General features: G+C 38.2%; 1 protein-coding gene across 12 annotated transcripts in view; it reads left to right on the top strand.

The window, feature by feature from the left end:
* TPK1 (thiamin pyrophosphokinase 1) overlaps window positions 1–19,458 on the top strand; it is a 311,398-nt gene that overhangs the window by 234,118 nt on the left and 57,822 nt on the right. For 10 of the 12 annotated variants that reach the window (XM_026121431.2, XM_064506634.1, XM_064506631.1 and 7 more), the window contains one exon: window positions 15,169–15,280. In XM_026121431.2, coding sequence (XP_025977216.2) covers window positions 15,169–15,280 — 112 coding nt within the window. Of the gene's footprint in view, window positions 1–15,168; window positions 15,281–18,379; window positions 18,422–19,243; window positions 19,419–19,458 lie in introns of those variants that run through there. The other 2 variants (XR_010387697.1, XM_026121433.2) reach the window with 2 other exon arrangements.

The following is a 19,458-nucleotide window of genomic DNA, read 5'->3' as shown; positions in this document are numbered from 1 at the left end:
ATTTGTCGTACTTTATCCATGGCTGTGTAACCATTTCCTAAGAGAAAAATGGTTTTTGTTTTTTGTTTTTTTTCTCCAAAATAGTGCAGGTCAGTAGCATGTATACTCCGGTTCAAAATTAAGAATCATATATGGTTCTAATTCAGAGGAGAAAGGGAAGGGGAAAGGTTTGCAAAGTTAGAAGCTTTTTTTTGTTCTTTGATTATTTTTGAGTTCTGTAATTACAGTCAAAGTTGTGTTTGGGAAAGCAATAGTTGCTTTATTGTTTAAACCTACACAAACACTTGTATGTGTGACTGTAATGGTTACTTTCTACAATATGTCATTAATAGTCTCCATGCCCAGCAGTAGTCATAAGTTTGAAAAGAGCTGACCTGTGTAGTGGAGAGATTGCAGACCTAACTGTGTGCCATGCTGCTTTTTTCCCCAAGTCAGTATTATTATTTTTTTTAATAAGAAAAAAACCCTTAATTTTTTATCAAGCAGGAAGTTTACATAGAAAGGAGGAAAAGAGATCAAATGGAGCAGAAATACCATATGTCTAATTGTATACATTAACTTGTAAACAGGTGCCAAAGTGCTGGTTTTCATGAGCCTGCACTAAAGAAGGTTAAATTTCAGTTATTTCTTTAACAGCTCAGTTGCAGCTACTCCTTAAACCACCTATAGGTTTCTTGGGATTAAGTCAAGACTGGCTTCTTGTCTTGTGTACTCTAGAGCCAGCAGCTTCAGGTAGCAGTTGTGATGGTTCCAGGGCTCGCAACATCTCCGATACCGTGCTGGGAGGCTTTGATATTTTTCCTCATTTGGCTAGAAGCCCTTTTTACAAAGGACTGATCTGAGCTCTGGTGCTTGATGTTCCAGTACTTGCTGCACTGCAAATCCCTTGCAGTTCTGCACCTGGGATCCCTCCTTCCAGAGCCTGTGACCCCCAGTGAATAAAATGATCAGACGTTGTTCTTAAATGAACCTAATCTGTACTTCAAGCTTAAAGAAAATATTCAAGGAAGTTAGTAGGCTGACTCTTTGCCGCTTCCAGCTCTGTCAAATTGTTATCCTCTGGTGATGTGCTGGCAGGCCTGTCCTCTCAAACACCCTCAGCAAGGTCCTTAACAAATAGCTCCTCCAAAGTCCCCATCCTCTTTGCTGGAGTGACAGGTCCTTCCATACATCCAGATCCAAACTATTCAGCTCCAAACTTTACCTGGCTTCCTCCAAGTCAGTATTGTAAGATGTCTGTTGTTTAAAAGTAAAATCCTCACAGTTATTAGTCTAGCCATTATATTCCAGCAGCCCCAAACTAACTATTCAAAAGGAGTTTATCCTGAGCTGGTGTTCGTTGCCTGCCCATTTGCTTAAAAAATTGCTGCCTAAGATAAACCACTGTATTCACAGAGCAAACATACCATGCCAATGTACAGCATTTACAGGTTGTTGCAAAGGACATCACATAAATTGTTTTAAGATGTCAAGAATTTACTTTCTGAGTCTTGCTGAATGTAATAGCTTGCCACTTTCTGTGCATGCAGATGACATTACCCTCTAACTGTTATCACATTTAATTGTCTCAGGCCGCCTACATCTCCAGACTCTGAGTCTATGCCTGCATTAGCAGGCAGTGCAGACCAGTGGTAGGAGGCTGGCAGAGCTAAAACATGTGGTGGTGGTGATGAGGACCTGATGCCTAGACTGTACACGTCAGGGTGTTTTATTTCAGACTAGTTCTCGGCTGGGTCTGTGGTTCTGTGAATACGTGTTAGTGGCTCGAGTGCTTTAGGTGCTGTTGGGAAGGGTACCTCCCTGTTTAATTTTGTCCAGAAGGAATTTAGTTTGAATGCTCCAACTCGCTGTGAATGGAAAAAATCAAGAGGTTCAATTAAAAAATACACTCCTGATTGGGACTAAAATGCTAATGTAGGCATACTATGAATTGCCCATACTAAAACCCTACTAATATGTATGTTTCTATTTTACATCTTTAAGCCTTTTATGTTTGCCTTCATTTTATATAGAGAGGCATATTTTTATTTGATTCTTTTATCAGCCTTTGGTGGATTTTTTCCTCTATGGAGATTATTTCTGTGATTTCAGTTTACACCTTCATTTCAAATCTAATTTTTTGTCCTGTCCTCCACGACCAGATTCAAAGTTACCTTAGTGTTGCTGATGTCCCTGGCAGATGTCTTTGTCTGACCTGAGTGCTCCTTAGCACCTGTCAGCTCACTCTTACTTAAATTCCCAAAAGCTTGATCATTTTTATTTGCCAGTGGTTTCATTCCAGTTTGATGAAAGCTCTGCTGCCCCAAAATTTTGATGCCCCAATAAAACTTTGCTTTCATTCTGTATTCTTACCTTCAACATTCAAATGGTCACTTTTCTGTTGTCTAGCTGTGTTTGCATTTGCAATAGGAAGCATTTTAGAGATCTGAATTCTTCATTCTTTTTTTCTCCTGGAAATCTAAATTCTTTCAGCTGGAAGAACATGAAGCAGATGGGGGGACAACTGCATCTCCCCTTTGATCAGAAAGATTGAAAGATCTTCTTGAACAGAAGTTTGAAAAATGGCTTATCTGAAATTGAAGAATTATGTATTTCACTTAGATTTTAATGTGGCACTTGAGGACGATGTGTGGCAACAGTAAATCCTGATGCAGTTAAAAATGTACTTGGATAGGCTTTTACAATGTCTTTAATAACAGACAAAGGAAGAATTTGATCACAGAAGATGAAAATGTGGCTGGTTTTTGACACTTTGGCATTCTTAGAACTTTATGGGGAATCCTAGGCTGGTGGCTAAAAGCAGATGAATAGATTAAATGGTTTTCTCACCAACTCCTCGTTATAAGATAGTGGCACCTCTCTCTTATCAGAAACAGTGTTTTCTTGAAGCTAACCAAAAATACTTGTTTCAAGAATACATTGGTCCTTAAGGTGAGTAAGGGCTGTCCTAAAACTATCAAAAGAAAAGCATAGGAGAGTGAAAGAGGAAAGGAGAAAAACAAACTGTACAAATTTAGAAGGCAGACCTGGATTTTTTCCTGCCTTGTATCCCAAAAATACAACATCCAAAACTTTGATCAAAAGTAGAGATTAAGTGAAGCCAAGAAGAGAGGTTACGTTTTGTGCAGTTGTTTGCTGTTGTACATGAATCTTTTCCAAGCCTCATTCTAGCTGAGAGTTAAGACCAGAACATACACAGGGAATAATAATAATAAAACATCTTTCATCTTATTCGTCATTTCAGATTTAGCCTCTGATGAACTTCTTCATTTGGAAGAAAAAAAAAAAGCTGAAACATTGCACTTTCATGTTAATTAGCTGAATTGACACAACTTGGGAATTTTTAATAAGATACAGTTTTCTAAGTTAACCTCAAATACCAAGAATGATTCCAATTAGTAACCATATTGTAGAATATTCAGCAGTAGCTGAATGAAAGAGCATATTAGCCAACTTATTTTGATGTTACTAATACTAAAGCATAACCAGTCTTAGCTTATTTATTACTTAAATATTCTTCCATTAAATGACTGTATAAAGTTTCCTGGTGCCTTTCAGCCACTCTAGTTATGCACTGATTATCTAGGCAAGTGCTTCTCAAGTAGCTAAAAATGGTACTGCAACCAGTTAAAATAAAATCTGTAAATTGAATCAGCATGTTGTACACTAGATTGAAACCAGATTAAAGAGGTGTCTTCTGCCATACTCTTCCAAAAGAAACCTGGAATGCCTATTTTGCTAGAACAAAAACATATGATTTTTTTCCCTGGTGGTCAAGGTGATTTTTTTTTTGAGTATGTTTCTCTCTTTCTCTTGAGGACATTTTTTAAAATCTGATGTGCTTAAAATTTCTTGGCTGTATTGACATACCGACATAAACTTGACCAAAGTCTGAAACTCTGTATTGGCCTTCTGTTTAGTTTCTTTCTAAAACCTCTAAAAAGTCAGAAGAAATGGATGATTTGTCTCCAGAGATTCTGTTAAGACATTAAACTGTTTATCTGATGTCGTCCTGCCACTGCATTCGGCCCTGTGGCCAGAATGCATGTGGCTACTTACCTGTACAGTCTTCCTAAAGTGCCACCTGGGGATTGTTGATATTAACAATTGTTTGGTATTAAAAACAAAAAAAAAGAGCTATCCATTGAAAACCTGTGAACTGCCTGTGTGATTGTTATCTGCCTGTCACACGTCTGTTCCTGTCATATATCTGTATTGTAGGATGCTGATTTATTTTGTTTTAAACGAGAAACTGTGTTTTGTGCTGTGTTTGTGCAGAGCTAGAGCCCAGCCTGTGGTGGGAGCTGCAGGAGCTGCTGTGGGGCCCCAGAGCACCAGCACTTGCTGTTAGTGGTTCCCTGTCCCTGAGTCCAACCACAGTATAACCCAGCCAGCAGCAACCGGTGACCCCATACAAGAGTGTTTCCAGCTCCCATAATCTGTCAGAGTTTGAACCTTTGCCAAAAACATGCTTTTGAAAGAAATGGTGAAAAATGTCTCTGTGAACCACCTTATGCTCTTCTCTACAGTTTGTCTGAAGTCCTGGTGATTAACTAGCAGATTCAGATGGCTTTGCTGAGTAGAGTAGAAGTGCTGAAGATGAGGAAAGGGAGTGGATCCATGCCAGAAAAGCCTTTCTGAAGAGCATCCCATCCTGAGCCTCTTGTTCGCAAGTAGCACTGTACAGTGATAACTGCTGTTTGCCCAGATTTGGGAAAGGATGGGTCTGTATACAAACTGTGTTTGTGTGTGTGTGTCCATGAGTGTCCACACACAGGCTACTTATGTTTAAGGCAGGAGTATTAACTGCTATGCATTTCAAAAATCTCAAGTACACATTTGGATTATATATTTTTTTCGAAGATGGCTATGGTGGAATGTAGTGGATCATGTGAAGGTTGTTACAAATTCCAAATACTTGCTTTTAATCTTAAACTCTTCAGAAATGATTAGCCAAAGAAAAACTTAAAAGTAGTGAACCTTTTTCTGCTCTTTCTCAGTGCTGTTATTCTAAGCAGTCCTCACAAACATGAATTCTGATTTAGGAATCTATTCATAAAAAAAATTGGGATCAAGTGTTTTGGGGAGAAAAGTTCTATTTTGAAACTCCCCTCCTCATCAAATACTTTTGGATCATTTTGAGCTAAAGGTGCTCTGGGTATGTTTCTATATCTCAAGATGTTTCTATATCATCAGGCGTAAGTAAGTTTGCTGTTAAAGCATTTAGGAGCTCTGTGTTCAGTGCTGGATAAAAAGTCCTACCTCTGCTTCTCATACCTTTCCTGTCCTGTATTTCATGTTTCAGTTTCCAGATAAAAAGAAATGATAATCACAAAGAAATACAGTATCTGCTTAAAATTAAAAATATATATTTACTCTGCTATGTTGACAACTCGCTTGTGCTTAATGTCAAGAGGTCCATGGCCTGTACTTTCACTGCCACCTCCACAGGGAAGTTTGGGGGGAGAGAGGGGCTCTGGAGACAAGTCCGCTGTTGGACGCAGGGGTCAGACAGCACACTCAGAGGTGCTGACGTGGAGCAAGGGGAAACAGAGATTGTAAGTGCATGGCACAGCCCCAGCTTGTTAAGAAATGCTGAACCTAAAGTGACTCCATGGCTCGCCTGGGGGGCAGGGGAGGGGTGCACATGCACATATTTTAGAGAAATTTGTCATTAAATAGAAGAAGGTTGCCTTTCTATTCAAGGTCAAACATTTTTCCCTAAAGTAGTCACAGATGCAGACAAATTTTTATATGCTGAAGATGACTGTTAGTTCAAGTGAATTCTTAATCCATATATACCCCTATGAAATTTATTAGAAATGTTCATAAGCATACAGTGAAGTTGAGAACATGAATACCCCTGAATGTATTGTGTTTCATTCATTTGCACATTTGACCATTTAAATTGAGGAAGTGAGTGTATAGTATTTGAGGATCCAAAATCAACACCAGGAAATACAGAGACCTGATTTTCAAGGATACCAAGTGTCTGCTGTTGGAAATTTGACAGGGCTGCCCTTGTCCCCGCATTCCCCAAACACTAGCTAGTGCTTTTAAAACCAGACCAAACAAAAACCCTTCAACCATTCTTTCATACCTCCTGTAGCCCTTAGAGGTTTGTTGGATGATGTATTTTCTGTTCGCAGGAAAGTTCTTCCGTTCTGTGAAATTCCATAGTGTTGCTGCTGCTGTAAATGCTGCTAATGTGGGGAAAGCAATAGGGTTTTCATTCTGAAATCTTAGATGGCATGAATATAATTCTCTTCTAGTACTAGCCCAAAGGCATCTCAGTTCATGGAACAGAAGCAGCAATTAAAGTGTGTCATTGCTTTCTGAGAGGAAGACATAGCTAGACAAGATTCAGAAGGAAGAAAATCTAGTATTCAGGAGCAATGCACCTAATTCCGCATACGATCCTTGATTTAATGAGAGGCATGGATTTGTAGTTCTCCTGAAGTTTATTAGTTCTTGAGGTTGCTTGGAATTAATTGTTGTGGTTTTCAGTTTTTCAAGGATTTGGCCATATGTTTTCCTGCTAGCTTGTCTTTATGTTTCCTTTTTGATACTTCTGTCATGGAAGAACCTCATTTGACTTTAGTACAGCTTCTATTTTATTTGAGGGTTCAACTCCTTTTCTGGAAGATGGGTTCTGCCTTCCTGTTGTGTGAAATGGACTGCAGACTTTTCTATCCAGAAAAAAACGTGAGTGGCTGCATCTAAATACAGTGTGTTGCATCTTCTAGCTGCTCTGCATTTGGTGGGGTTGGCAGTGTATAGTTTCTACAGCAAGGCATGATTCTGTTGACCCTTATTTTATGTTTTTATGTCAGGGTCTTTCATCACATTATACCACTCTGTAATTGGTATAGCGTTGCTTGTTTTATAGTGCTCCCCTCTTTTATGGGTGAAAATTCTATTTTATTCCCAAATAGTAAGTGAGGTGGAATATCATGCTAAGGCTGAATGTGCTTGTCAGCATGTTTATAATTTTGAATACTAATTTTAGGACACAAGAGGTTGTCTGTGTAAGTCTAAGCAGGGCAGAAGGTAAATGTCACATGGGGATTTTACTGTTTTGCTGTCTGTAACGATACAATTTCTTCTATCTTTTTTTAGCATTTTAAATATATCAATATTATTCTTTTGGGATGATCTCTCACAATTATAGCTGCGATGACAAATGGGATGCTGGAAAGATCCATTCAGTTTTCAGAGCTTGAAAATCTTGTGAGAAAAGATGCCAGGCTGACTGTGTTTGTTTAAGGCAAGATATCACTGTCAACAATTGAGGACTCAGGTTGGCCTACTTTAAGTGATTTTAGTGTGCTTTTGAGTATTCTCTGTATTTTGAGGACCAAAGCTGTTGCTGATGCAACTGGGGAGGTAGGGGCAGTTCCCACTGAAATACAGTGGAACTGTAGCACTGTGAGTTAAAAAAATTATTGTGCAAATAGACTCCACACCTCTATCCAGCTGAGATTCAGAGAGGAGGAAACTGGAATTCAGGGTTGTACAATATTCTCCTCCTCACCCCACCCCCAAAAAAGAATGGATTTTTGTGTGGACTATAATGTTCACCTGACTACTTAGCTACAGAATAAAATGGGGAGAAGGGAGAAAGATGGGGAAAGAAAGAGAGAAAAAATGTTTGGAATGGCCACCCTAAAGTTTCTTTAATTATTTTTATTCTTCCTGACCTAAGCAACAGGTCTTTGAATTTCACAGGTGCAAAGAGAATCGGTCAGTCATTCCTAAAACAAGGTTTAACTCTTCTTCAAAGCTTACTAGTATAAGGAGGAAACTATTCCCCTATATACTGAAAACAGATATGGTTTCTCATCCTGGGTTAATGAACATGCTTGTAATATCACCAACTTACTCCTTCCTGTAACACAGAGATCAAGAAGGGGTACTGAAAATTGTATCTCAGATGTTCATTCTTCACTACTGCAATCTTACCTCTTTCTTACTTAAGGATATAGAAATGAAAAGGAGAAAAGGGAACATCTGAGAGATTCTCTCATTCAATGCAAAGAACTCTATCCATTGGTTTATTTGCACCAAGGCAGAAATTGCAAAGGCTAGGCCTTAATGAAGCCGCCCTAATATAAAGCCACTTGTACTTAAAGAGTGGTGGTAGAAAAGAAGGCTAGTGGGCTCATGATGCACTGAATCTTACAACACACATAAAACAAAGGACATCACATTGACAGGGATTGGGGAGCGCAAGAACTATGAGAAGATATTGACCAGCAGACTATTGATCTTTTTTCTTACTCATGTAGTAAAAAAGATTTCCAAATGAGATTTTGGAGGAAGAGAACTAGGCAGCGTTGCCAGTATATCTGGGAAGACTTGTCAAATCAAATGTGAATCTTAGGGGAAATTACAAAGGCACTTGTTACAGCAGCCAGCCAGGATTCAGATGGTCAGGAGTTGATGAAAGGAAAAATTGATCTCCTTCCAGTAAATAGGATACGATAGGTTCCATCACAGGTTGGGCTGGCAACAACCACATGAAAGGGAAGGCACGTTAGCTGTAATAGAGAAGAGTAAGCCGGTGGTGGGATGCACAGAAGAAACAAGATCAGAGCAACCCAGGCTAGAAAAAGGCTGTATCAAATATTATTGCACGACATATGTTAGTAAACACTGGTGTGCATTAGGCTAGGTAACTATTTTTTTTTTCTCGTGAAGCAAAAGAGCCTAAGCACTTTGAAAAAACAAAAACAAAAACAAAAATCCTAGAACTACAAGCTCACCCAAAAGTTTGGTGTATTCTTACATAGTATAAAGTTGGCTTCCAGCCTTACTTAGCAATTCAGTGCTATGAGGAAGAAAAAGTTGTTTCTTGTTACAGGTTAGGTGAACAATATCCTGTCTTTTAAATTAACTCCCAACATCTCTAATGCCCAGGAAAGTAGGAGAATGATGCCTAGGTAGAAGAGACTCTCTGGACTCCTCTATGTAGAAATGCAGAAATGCATGAAAACAGATGAACAGTGGCACTAAATGTGTTACGAGCTAGTAGATGGTGAGAAAGATTATGTTGTAATTTTCATCACTTAGGAATTACAGCATATTAGTGCTCTTAGTAAAGGCCCCTCTAGATTGACAATTTAACTGCAACATTGCATAATAATAATACAGGCAATATGAAATCTTTAGCAGCTTGTCTACTTTTCGCGCTTATCTGCAATCTATTGTACTCCATAGTCTCATAAATGGATGTAAAGAAAATGGTTCTGATTTTTTTTTAAGGCATCACTAAAAATGCTAATACTTGCATTAAACCTATAGTGATGGGTCTGCTGAGGATAGGACATCAAATCCACAAGCTCAAGGATAAAATGTCACACTGGGCCAGTGTAAGTCTCGTTTGAATTTGGAGGAAGACCAGACAATTCTTGATTATTATAGTTTCATGTTGCATTTGTGATGTGTTTTCCATTATTTTATGGCAGACTGAAGAAAATATTGTGGAAGTCTGTGAGTGGGAAGTTTCAGTAGAGTGAGTATTTCTTTAAGGTAGCATTCAAAGTAGAACAAGACTTGGTATTTATGGCATTTGTCAATCTTTAAGATATGTCTGTGAAGAGAAATTAAACCACTCAAACTCCCTTTTAAAATAGCTTTTCATATTTCCAGATAACTTACTGCTTGATAAAGTGTGTTCATCAATTCATTTGTGTGCACATTAGCAATGTCTTCACTGCTGGCAATTTTAACTGCTTGCCATCTCTGGAGAGAAATATACTTTAGCCTTTTTTGCACGTACCATCACTGGTTTCTTATCAGTCGCCATGTAGGCTTGACTGAAGAAGTAGAGGGCTTTTTTATTCATGCTGCAACAGGTGATAAGGAAACAAGGGATACACCTAGTGTGCTAGGTGAAAAATGTCGTCGCTGGTACTACATGAGAAGTGTACTCTCATGAGCATCTTGCTATACCTTTAGAAAAAAGTTCATGTGCAAATATGTGAAGGATCATTTGCTTTTTGTGGATAATTTTTATGTTAGATACACAGTAGCAATGGCTTACATGTATAACCTCAGAGCAGAGCAAATCTGTTCATTTTACTGGCATTTGCCTCCATGGAATTTCATTCTATACCCTTGTCACAAATTGGTTAGGAGCAGACATGTTCATTAATTGAGTCTAATAATCATTATAATTTGTTCTCTCTCTACTGCCTGGGATTTTACTCACTATAGAATTGTTGTTTTATGAAGTGCTCTTCTTGAAGGCTAGGATTAGTGGGGCTCTGTCCTGCAGATAACTGATATATTTAGGTCCATGCATTTCAGTGCAGGAGTACTACTAACATTAGATAGTAAATGTCGGCAGAATTGGGTCCAAAATTTCAATGTTGTTTTGAAGTGCAATAAATTTGCTGGTTTTTACATAGGAGTTTAAGCGGTCATTGATATGATGCAGAAGAGCTTTGAGATTTCTGGGTTTTGATGGGATAGGAGGACACTCATTTCCAACGGAAACAAAAAAGTTCGATTGGTTCAGATAACATTCTGTGAATAACACTTATGTAATAGGAACTTGGAATTCAGTTTATTAGTTTGATGAGACAATTGTTGATATTTTAGGATTATAATGAAATAGCTCTTCTTAAATACATCCTTTCAGAAAACTTGGCTATATTTATCAAGCTCAGAATCCCAGCCTAAAAACTCTTATTACTGCTAAGCCAAGCTCTTATACAACTAATCATTAGTAGAAATATTTCTGGGACTTTGTTTTTCTTTTCTTGTCAATCACAATATTAATTTTAAACACAAGTCTTCTCACTTGGTTTTGTCCTTGTTCCTTTCCTCCTCCTCTCTGCTGTTGTCCTTGGTGATCTTGCTAATTTCCACCCATTCAATTACTTTATCTACCTACCTTTTCCTGCACCCAGATGTTTATATACCAAAACAGATTGTGTTTTTTGTCTTTTCCCTAGGTAACACTATGACATCTGTATTTAGTTTTTTGCTGATGTCGTTGTTGTTTTCAAGTGTGTGCTGCCATCTATGGAATAATCATTGAAAGAAAGCTGATATAAAAAGATGTTTTATTCAGAAAATTATGGAAAACAAGATCTAGCTAGTTGAAGAGGTATCTTAGGCAGTTGGCCAGATTTCCAGTAACAGATTCTCTGTAGTTCCAGATCTCACAGCAGAAACAGGTGAAAGTAAATGACTTAGAAGATCACAGGCTTTTACAACTTAACTTATGTATTTTTACTGAGCAAACTATCAGAGCAACCTGAAAATTAAAATAAGGTTACTTGTCCTCTAATTCTGCAACTGGTTTCCTTTTGCTTCCCCACTACACTTCACACGTCCTAGCCCTTAGCAGTTTCCAAGATCTATTTATTAAATCTTTTATCATTTGGTTTCTTCTAAAGCTTAATTTTAATTCCTTATTTCTCCCTAGCATCTTATTAACTGCTTTAATCATTTATCTTCTCATACCGGCTTCATGCCTTTCTTCTGTGCCCAGTTTTAACCGGCCAAGTTCCAGGTTTTTCTCCTTTTATTCCTTCAGATCTCTTTACAATACAGGACTGAAGCTCCATCCCCTTTATTTCTCTATCCTGTTATGTTTTGGCTCTTTGATATCTATTTTAGAGTATGTGTCTATTTATTGTAATGCATTTATTCAAGCTGCTCTGGAAAGCACTTGGAAAAGTCATTCTCTCTATACTTTTATAAAGTGTCACCGGGGTATCTGTGCATGCCGAGCAGCTGTCAGCTTTTATCTTGATATGCTGTTTATATGCTTTTCAGCTTGCAAATTTTTCACAGAAAATTTTAGAAGATTTTAGTGTCTGCTAACCTTTGATATGGTAGGGTTAGGTATATGAGTTTGTGGTGATCAGGCTTCTATTCATTTGAGTTAAGAGATGCAACAGAAAACAACTATGTCTTTAGGTCTTTCCTTGGCAGCACCAGTGTTGGGGTGAGGATATATTTAACCGCTACCATTTAGATGCCTTCTTATGGCACAAAGCAGAATCAAGACAAAAAGTTTAACCTATTATGGATGAAACGTTCTTTAAAAAAAATCTTCTGACATTTTCTCCTTATTGCTGAACTTAGAAATTGATCTTATTTCCTAGCATCAGACACAAAATGAAGAAAAAAATCAATGCTGACGATTGATCAATGTTTTCCAAAACTGCCTTAATAAGATAAAAATCAATGGAACTGTATTATTTGCCATCATTTTATCACCAGTAGCATTCAAACATGGTCATATTTGATTCTTAAGTTAAAATGTAAAAGTATTTCAGCTACCTACTGCAAAGGCAAAGCAACTTAGAAAGAATGGATTTATTTAGTCAACTTTCGTTTTCTTTTCATTCCTAATTTTGGAACTTTGGTTTCTGCAGAAACTGAAAACAGTCTCATATTTTAAGTATTGGTATATAATTGTTCCTTTAATGACAGAGATTAACATAGAACAGATGAATACTTGGATTTGCAGGTTGTACCTAATAAGAGCTCTGATCCTCCTTTCCTCCTACAAATAACAGTTTCATCTTGCTTGGTGAAAAGTCCGTGCTTGAAAACTTGAAGATATGATTGGGCAACTAATTTTCGCTATTGCAGACTCAGTGTTTGACTTCCAGGCCTTACTGTATAAATGCATTGTTTGTTAAATCTTTTCAGCAGAAATGAACAGGTCATTTTTTTTTCTTATGATTGTTTCCCTTTTCCTCCCCTACTGTCCCCAGTAATAATAGAATCTCTTACTGATTTTTTTAAAGAAAAGTCATAAAATCTGTCTTATGCAATATGACTGAACCAATCCCTAAGCCATGAGTACAGCTGAACACCTGAGAATCTTTTTTAAAAAACAACTTGCATTTTAATTTTTTAGTTCCTGTTTACTTGCTGCCTTCTTTGTAGCCCTTTGGGCTCCTACTCTCAAACTTCTCTTAAAAACTGAGAGCTAGAAACATCTTTTCAGGGAAGAAGGTCAAGATTCTCAGGTATCACTGGGATGCGTGACCTAGGATTTTTAGGGAAGTAGCAAACATTGAAGGATTCTTGATTAAAATCATGGATTTTGGCAAGACTCTGATAATGAATGACATCTTTTGCTTTAAATGTATTATTTCATAAGAACAAAAAGACAGATGTCTGCATAAATTTGTTATTGAATTGTATCCCTACTTGTAAGCTGGACCAGAATGTCAAAAAATGAGAAATGCAAAGTTAATAGTCAGTAGGTACAGCTTTTGAGGGTACAGAATTTAATCAAGTTCTCTGTTGGGCCTGTTACTTTTACCTCTGTTCTTCATATTCCCTTACTAATTGATGGATGTAGTGAGCTTGCGCCTCTCCTCGAGTAGCTCTGAGCAGCAGGGGTACTTATATTGGTGGAGAACACACAGTCCCGCTCTTTCAGTCGCACCTTCATCATTTGCTTTATTATAGGCAACATTCTTAATCGCATGATGCGAAGCACTTTACTTCTCTCCCTTTCCTTCTTCTCTCATACTGCAGGAGGGAAATAGTGTGGCATATTGCATAGCTAAAAGGTTATCAGGCCTGAATTTGTTACATCTCTGAGCTTGGCATGCAAGCATTCACAGCCACTCTAGAAATAGGTGGCTCATCACTACGTGAAGTTGGACACCTTGAGAAGATAGATGATATTGCACTGGTTTTCTTGTTGCTCTGCAAACAAACAAACAGGCTTACGCTGTAAAAGCTGATACTCCCTAATTGACAACATTTCCAAGGTTCATTTGTTAGCTGAGAGCATGACATGTATTGAAGTTGTTTTTTCATAATGCGTTTGGCATTAACAGGAGAATCTGTCAGACACCTCAGACATTTCATGTGGGCAGTAAGATACTCTGTCTCTGGTTTTGGCTTTCTGACTAGTGACTTTGTATTTGCAGGGCCATTTGAAATGAATGTGAGGACAGAGCCTAAGACAAAAAGCTTAAATACATTCTCCAAAATAAAATTTGTGTGAAAGTGCATTTGCTGCTTGGGATGTTTACTTGTGTGTTATAATTCAGCTGTTTCTTCTTTCGGTATAAGCCCTTGGTTCCATGCTTAGTAAAATGCTTAGGTTAATGCACTGGGTTTCAGAGACTCCTTTTTTTTCCTAGTAGATTAATAAAATAGACATATCTGATTTCTTTATGGTGGTGAAGAGGATGTGTATAAAAGCAATGCTCAAGGATTTTTTAAAAAAGAGAAAGCTTTAATCTTCCCCTAGGTGAAGCTCGCATTTGTTTTAAAGAATGAATGACCTGTTTAGAGAAGACCAGAGGATGATTCTTCCACTGATGTTGTCATTATTCCTTTCATTTGCTATTTTCTTGTAGCTAGTTTTAAGAAACAGTTTCTTAGAAGACAGGTTGTGCCACAACTCTTTTTTATTCTGTAAAGGATTTCCACGACGTACTCTTCATTGGGACTGTTCATGTGCTGGTATCTAGCAAGATGCTGACCTGAGGTTAAGGATTTAGTCACAAATCCATCATCACTAATGGCTGCTGCTTCCCCTCTGTCCCGTGAAGTTGACAGTTATAAAATGAATTTACAAAAAATGTGTTTTAATTTCACTTCATAATCTTTACTTAGACTAAGCCAGTTACTGTAAGTATTTAGCTTAATTTCTCTAGAATCCAGTTAAGTTTCTCCAAGTACTCCTTCTTTTGCTGTCTGGGAAAGTACACAAAGTTTTACAAATGTAGTCAAAATAATGATGTATTTTCAAAGGTTTTTTGACTGGCATTATTTAGGAAGTGAAACACAGCTGTTTGGAATAGATGAGAAGACTGTAAAAAATTAATGAGGAGGTCAGGGTGCTTTCATTTCAAAGGAAGGAACAGCTTAGTTTTGATGGAAATGGCTCTTTAAGAAATGTCAGAGAAGAATGAGCAAAGCTAGTTCTCTGCAGAAAACCCCAGAACCCCTGTGGCCCATTTTGAAATTGCCAAGGTCTGGAACCCAAACCTAGGTCTCTTCTCTATAAGATAAACCAGCCTGATATCCCAGAATCAAATAGTCCTGAGCTCTTGGGGGAAATTTTAGACCCCTCTCCATATAAATACTTCCTGTTTTGTTTGGAAAGTGTGTTGGCAAATGTCGTTTGGGTCTGTAGTGAGTACTGACTGCAGGGGCCTTTCTGTTTTGCAGGGCAAGCACAAGCTGCACGTGGACACGGGCCTGGAGGGCGAGTGGTGTGGCCTCATCCCCATCGGGAATGCCTGCGACTGCGTGACCACCACGGGCCTCAAGTGGAACCTCAGTAAGTCGGGCGCCTCCGGGACGGTGGGTTCGACCTCGCTGCCGTGCTCTTTCACGTCGCTATCTGAACTGCATGTTTTCACCACTTCACCAGTACTGAAAGCCCTGTGTGTTTATGAGGAGGATCATGATACTAAATGCCTGCCAGACCTGTTTTTTTTTCTTAGAAATGGAGTTAAATATAATTCACTATATTTTTTTTTAACTTGAGATACCACAGACAGAAGCGTGTTTGCCATTTGGGAGTCATTGTGCTGTTTAAATAGAACATTTGTTGAGGTCATGATACGTTACCATCTTGATACATTACCCTCTAGGGAGGGGAAGCTGCGAGTGCCTAAACTGCTAGTTATAAGCCATAACGTTACAGACAAATAATAATGTGATAAGATTATTAAAGCTACCTCACTTCCCCTGAACTGCTTTGCACATATTGTCTATTTGTCAACTCTGAAAGAGTATTTCGCTTTCTTTAAAAGTGGGAAAAGTGCATTTGCTCTAGAACAGGGACATTTATCTGGACAGAAAGGAGGGGGTTTTGACAGAAAAAATTAAAATAATCTTCACCCTCCTGCCCCCTCCTCCCACACTGAATCACTCAGATTGTATTTACTCAGGAAAATAACAGGATTTTTTTTTTATAAAGATTTATTAAAACTTAAAAGGAGGGAAACAAAGCAGTAATTCACAGGCTCTGATCTTGCAGTCTGATTTACATAGGCAGGCTTTAGAGCCATCCCATGTAGAAAGGCTACATGGTCCTCACAACTCGCATTTCAGTGCCCTTCTTGGCTAGTGATTAAGCCGAGGTTCACCCACTGTGCTGGCCCACAGCGTGTACGCGCTAGTCTGTGGAGTTTCCCGTTCCACTGAGGATTTGAGCATGTGCAATAAAGTAGGAGATAGGCACCAGCAGTTCACCAATGAGAAAAGGTACAAGTATGGCATTAGTTTCAGGACACGAGAGACTTCCCAGATGGGGTGTTGAAGAGCTGTCTGCCTAGTGATGCTTTCATTCTCTGAAACTGGATTGTAAGAGCTGGATGTAATTGTGTATGGGAGCGTTACTGACTCTTAATTTGAAAGAGAGTCCAATATATTTGTTTGTACTGATAAGTACAGTTGACAAGTAAGTTACTGAATCCTCATTTGCTTGTCTCCTGTCGTGCGATGAGTTTTTTGGTTGAAAGGAATGAGGGAGTACCCCTTTCTCAGTAAATTTTCTACCCTGCAGAGTGAGGTGAAAGAAGCTCAAACCAGCCTTACGTTAATGAAGGTAACATCTTTGAAGTCTGTGTCACTTTGTAAATGGCTACTGCATGAATCAAAACGTGGAGGTTGCAGTCCTTTCTTGTGGTTTTGATTGGTTAGTTTAAAAAAAAAAAGGTTATTTTTCAGATACATCGGGGGGGGGGGTTGAGTTTAATGACATCGATTTCATCAGTATTACAAGGTGCTCATTAGAAAAACTGTCATTTTGAAGATAGTCTGTCCGCTACCACAAATTACATGGCTTTATTTCACCTAAAGTTATGAATGCTTTCATCTGCTGAAACTGTCATCCTGTACAAAAAAGATTTTTGTTTTTTTAGACAGTTTTCCACACATCCTAAAGGAGAAGGAGGTTACTAGTCTGCCCGTGCTCAGTTTGAGGGGAACACAGTGAGGACATGCAGTGTTAACAAATAGTAATAGTTCATATGTAGGATTGGGGTAAGAAATCAGTTTCTTCAGTGCTTATCATTCTAACTGTGCTATAATAAACTTCTTCAGGTTACTGTGAAGCACAGCCTGATACGGATCTATTGGGATTTTTATCCCACTTAATTCAGTCTTGTGTTTTTATTCTGGCAGACAAAAAAGTACTGAAGTGACTGTTTCCTACCTGTCATTTCATGTTAACCTGGGAACACCATCCCTGCTTCTCTCAGTCCTTGTTACTGTCTGTTTTCAAAAGGAAACCTCAGACATTTAAAGTGTTTTCTTCAGTGATGTTTACACTGCACCCTGCTACAAGCTACGCTGAGTCTCAGGATTCATGTTTCTCGCAGGTTTCCATCGTTCCTTTATTTATTCTTCCACATCATCATCACAGACTTATACAACAAAAATAATTTGGTCTTTAGTGAAGATGCTTAATCTAGCCAAGACACCAGAGTCATTACAACCTGAAACTCAAACTTGTAAAACTTGTGCCCAAGTGGCTGGAGCTAACTTTTAGTCATCCAAATATAAATGCTGAGTCAGGTTATTGTTCGGATATCAGTAAAACAAATTAAAGCAGAGTTGCATCCCCCAAAAGGGAAAACAGTATTTCAAATACAGTACGTGGGTTAATTGCAAGTTGGTTGGTTGTTTTTCCCTTATTTATAAGCCTTACATTCAGATGACCTAAGTTTACTGTTAGCTTTCATTGTGTTTGTGACTTCTGTGCTGCCTGTAGTTTTGCAGTTACTTTCAAAAATGTTAGTCCTGCAAAATGCAATGGAGAGAAGCAAAGACTTACTTGGAAAGGAAGGGGACGAGAACGCAGTGAAGTGTGACCTGGATGACGCGTGGCTGCTGCTGGCGGCAGTGCCAGAGTTTTCCCTGTTTGTTTGGTAATGAAATTCTGAGGATGCACCTTTGTAGGCCTCCATGAGTGAAATGGCTTTGTTACAACTTTGTCTTTCAGTGTGTAAATCATGAAAGAAATGTCATTTTCAGGCCAAACATGATGCAGAAGGCCTCTATCTCCAGTTTGCTATGAATTAATAGAATATGATATAACAAATTTGTTTTCAAAAGTAATTTCTGAGTCCTCAAAATATTTGTTGTTTTAAGTGCCTTTGCTGTATATTCATTTTAGATCTCAGCTGTTCTGTCTGAACAGTCAAAAATGATATGTTAGGCGTGAGGGAAGCCCTCATTTTTGCAAATAATAATTTTCAACAACTCAAAATTCAGATAACAGTGCAGCACAAGAAAGAACTGGCTTTGCATCAGGCTTTCTGATAAGTTTAACACAGATTTCTGTCTGAGCACATCTCGATTCCTCTGCTGATTAAGATGTGTAAAAGCTTCAAGTGGTAGTCAAATGTTATCTTTGTCTAATGTACAGGTGCTGTCATGAGACTTCATAGCATCTGAACAGAAAAAGACATGGATAAATACCGAAGACAGAAGCTGTATTGGGGTTGAGAGTAGGCTACCAAAGCTCTCACTTCAATGTCTGAATTAAATAAACCTGAAATCCATAAATTATTCTGCCAGCGGAGAAACAAGTGCACTTGATGTCTTGATTATACTTATAATACAGCAGAAATCAATATTTGTGAGTGCCTATGTGAGGATGCAACATGTATGTATGCTTTTGTGCATGCTTACCTTACCTTAGTTATTTGCTAGTATTTGGCATGAATAGGACATTAATTTATTTTATTTCTCACCTTATGGGTAAAAGAACGTGGAGAAGAAAGTGGAAAATTGATTAGGGAAAATATTTTTTACCAGTACTTGCTATTGTGCAGCACACATTCAGAACACATAAACATATTCTTTCCATTCCCAAAGGGATACAGATCTTTTCTCTATTAAAATCTGATTTACAACACAGGAATCATATAATGCTTTATCTGATTTGACTCACCTGGCTGCTTGCTGATAACCGCTCCCATGCCTAATAAATAAATAAAGAAAAATCCAGTAATGCCAGAATTACCCAGTATTCTTCATTAGGTTGTCGGCAGTGCTGTCATGAAAGGTGAATAAGAATGAAGGTAGAAATCAGCTGTACTTTTCTTCATAGAAGAAGTTGGAGGGTAATGCTAGATTAAGAATTTTCTTTTCTAGGAAATTACTGTAGAAAATATTCTTGCCAGCTGATTTACTCTTCATCCCTATGGCCTTTGATATGCTGTATGTCATACCTGTACTGAAAATATCAGCATATATGTGTATGTGTGTATGTGTTTGTGCTTTCCAGATAATTTTCATGCAAATTGGCTTCTTTGGCTGGAAGTTAAATTGCTGTAAAATGCTACCATTCAAAGGAGTGCCACTGTCATTTCACTTCAACAGTCAATAGCAATAACAACAGGAGCAAGACCTTCATCCTCTACCTGTAGCAGCAGAGCATCCACTGACTACTAACCTCACAGGTAGAAAAACAGGATCAGATCTTTTTGAAGTTGTTTTCAT

Source organism: Dromaius novaehollandiae, chromosome 2 (assembly GCF_036370855.1).
Source record: "Dromaius novaehollandiae isolate bDroNov1 chromosome 2, bDroNov1.hap1, whole genome shotgun sequence".
Taxonomy (NCBI): domain Eukaryota; kingdom Metazoa; phylum Chordata; class Aves; order Casuariiformes; family Dromaiidae; genus Dromaius; species Dromaius novaehollandiae.
This window is presented reverse-complemented; position numbering and strand designations above follow the sequence as displayed.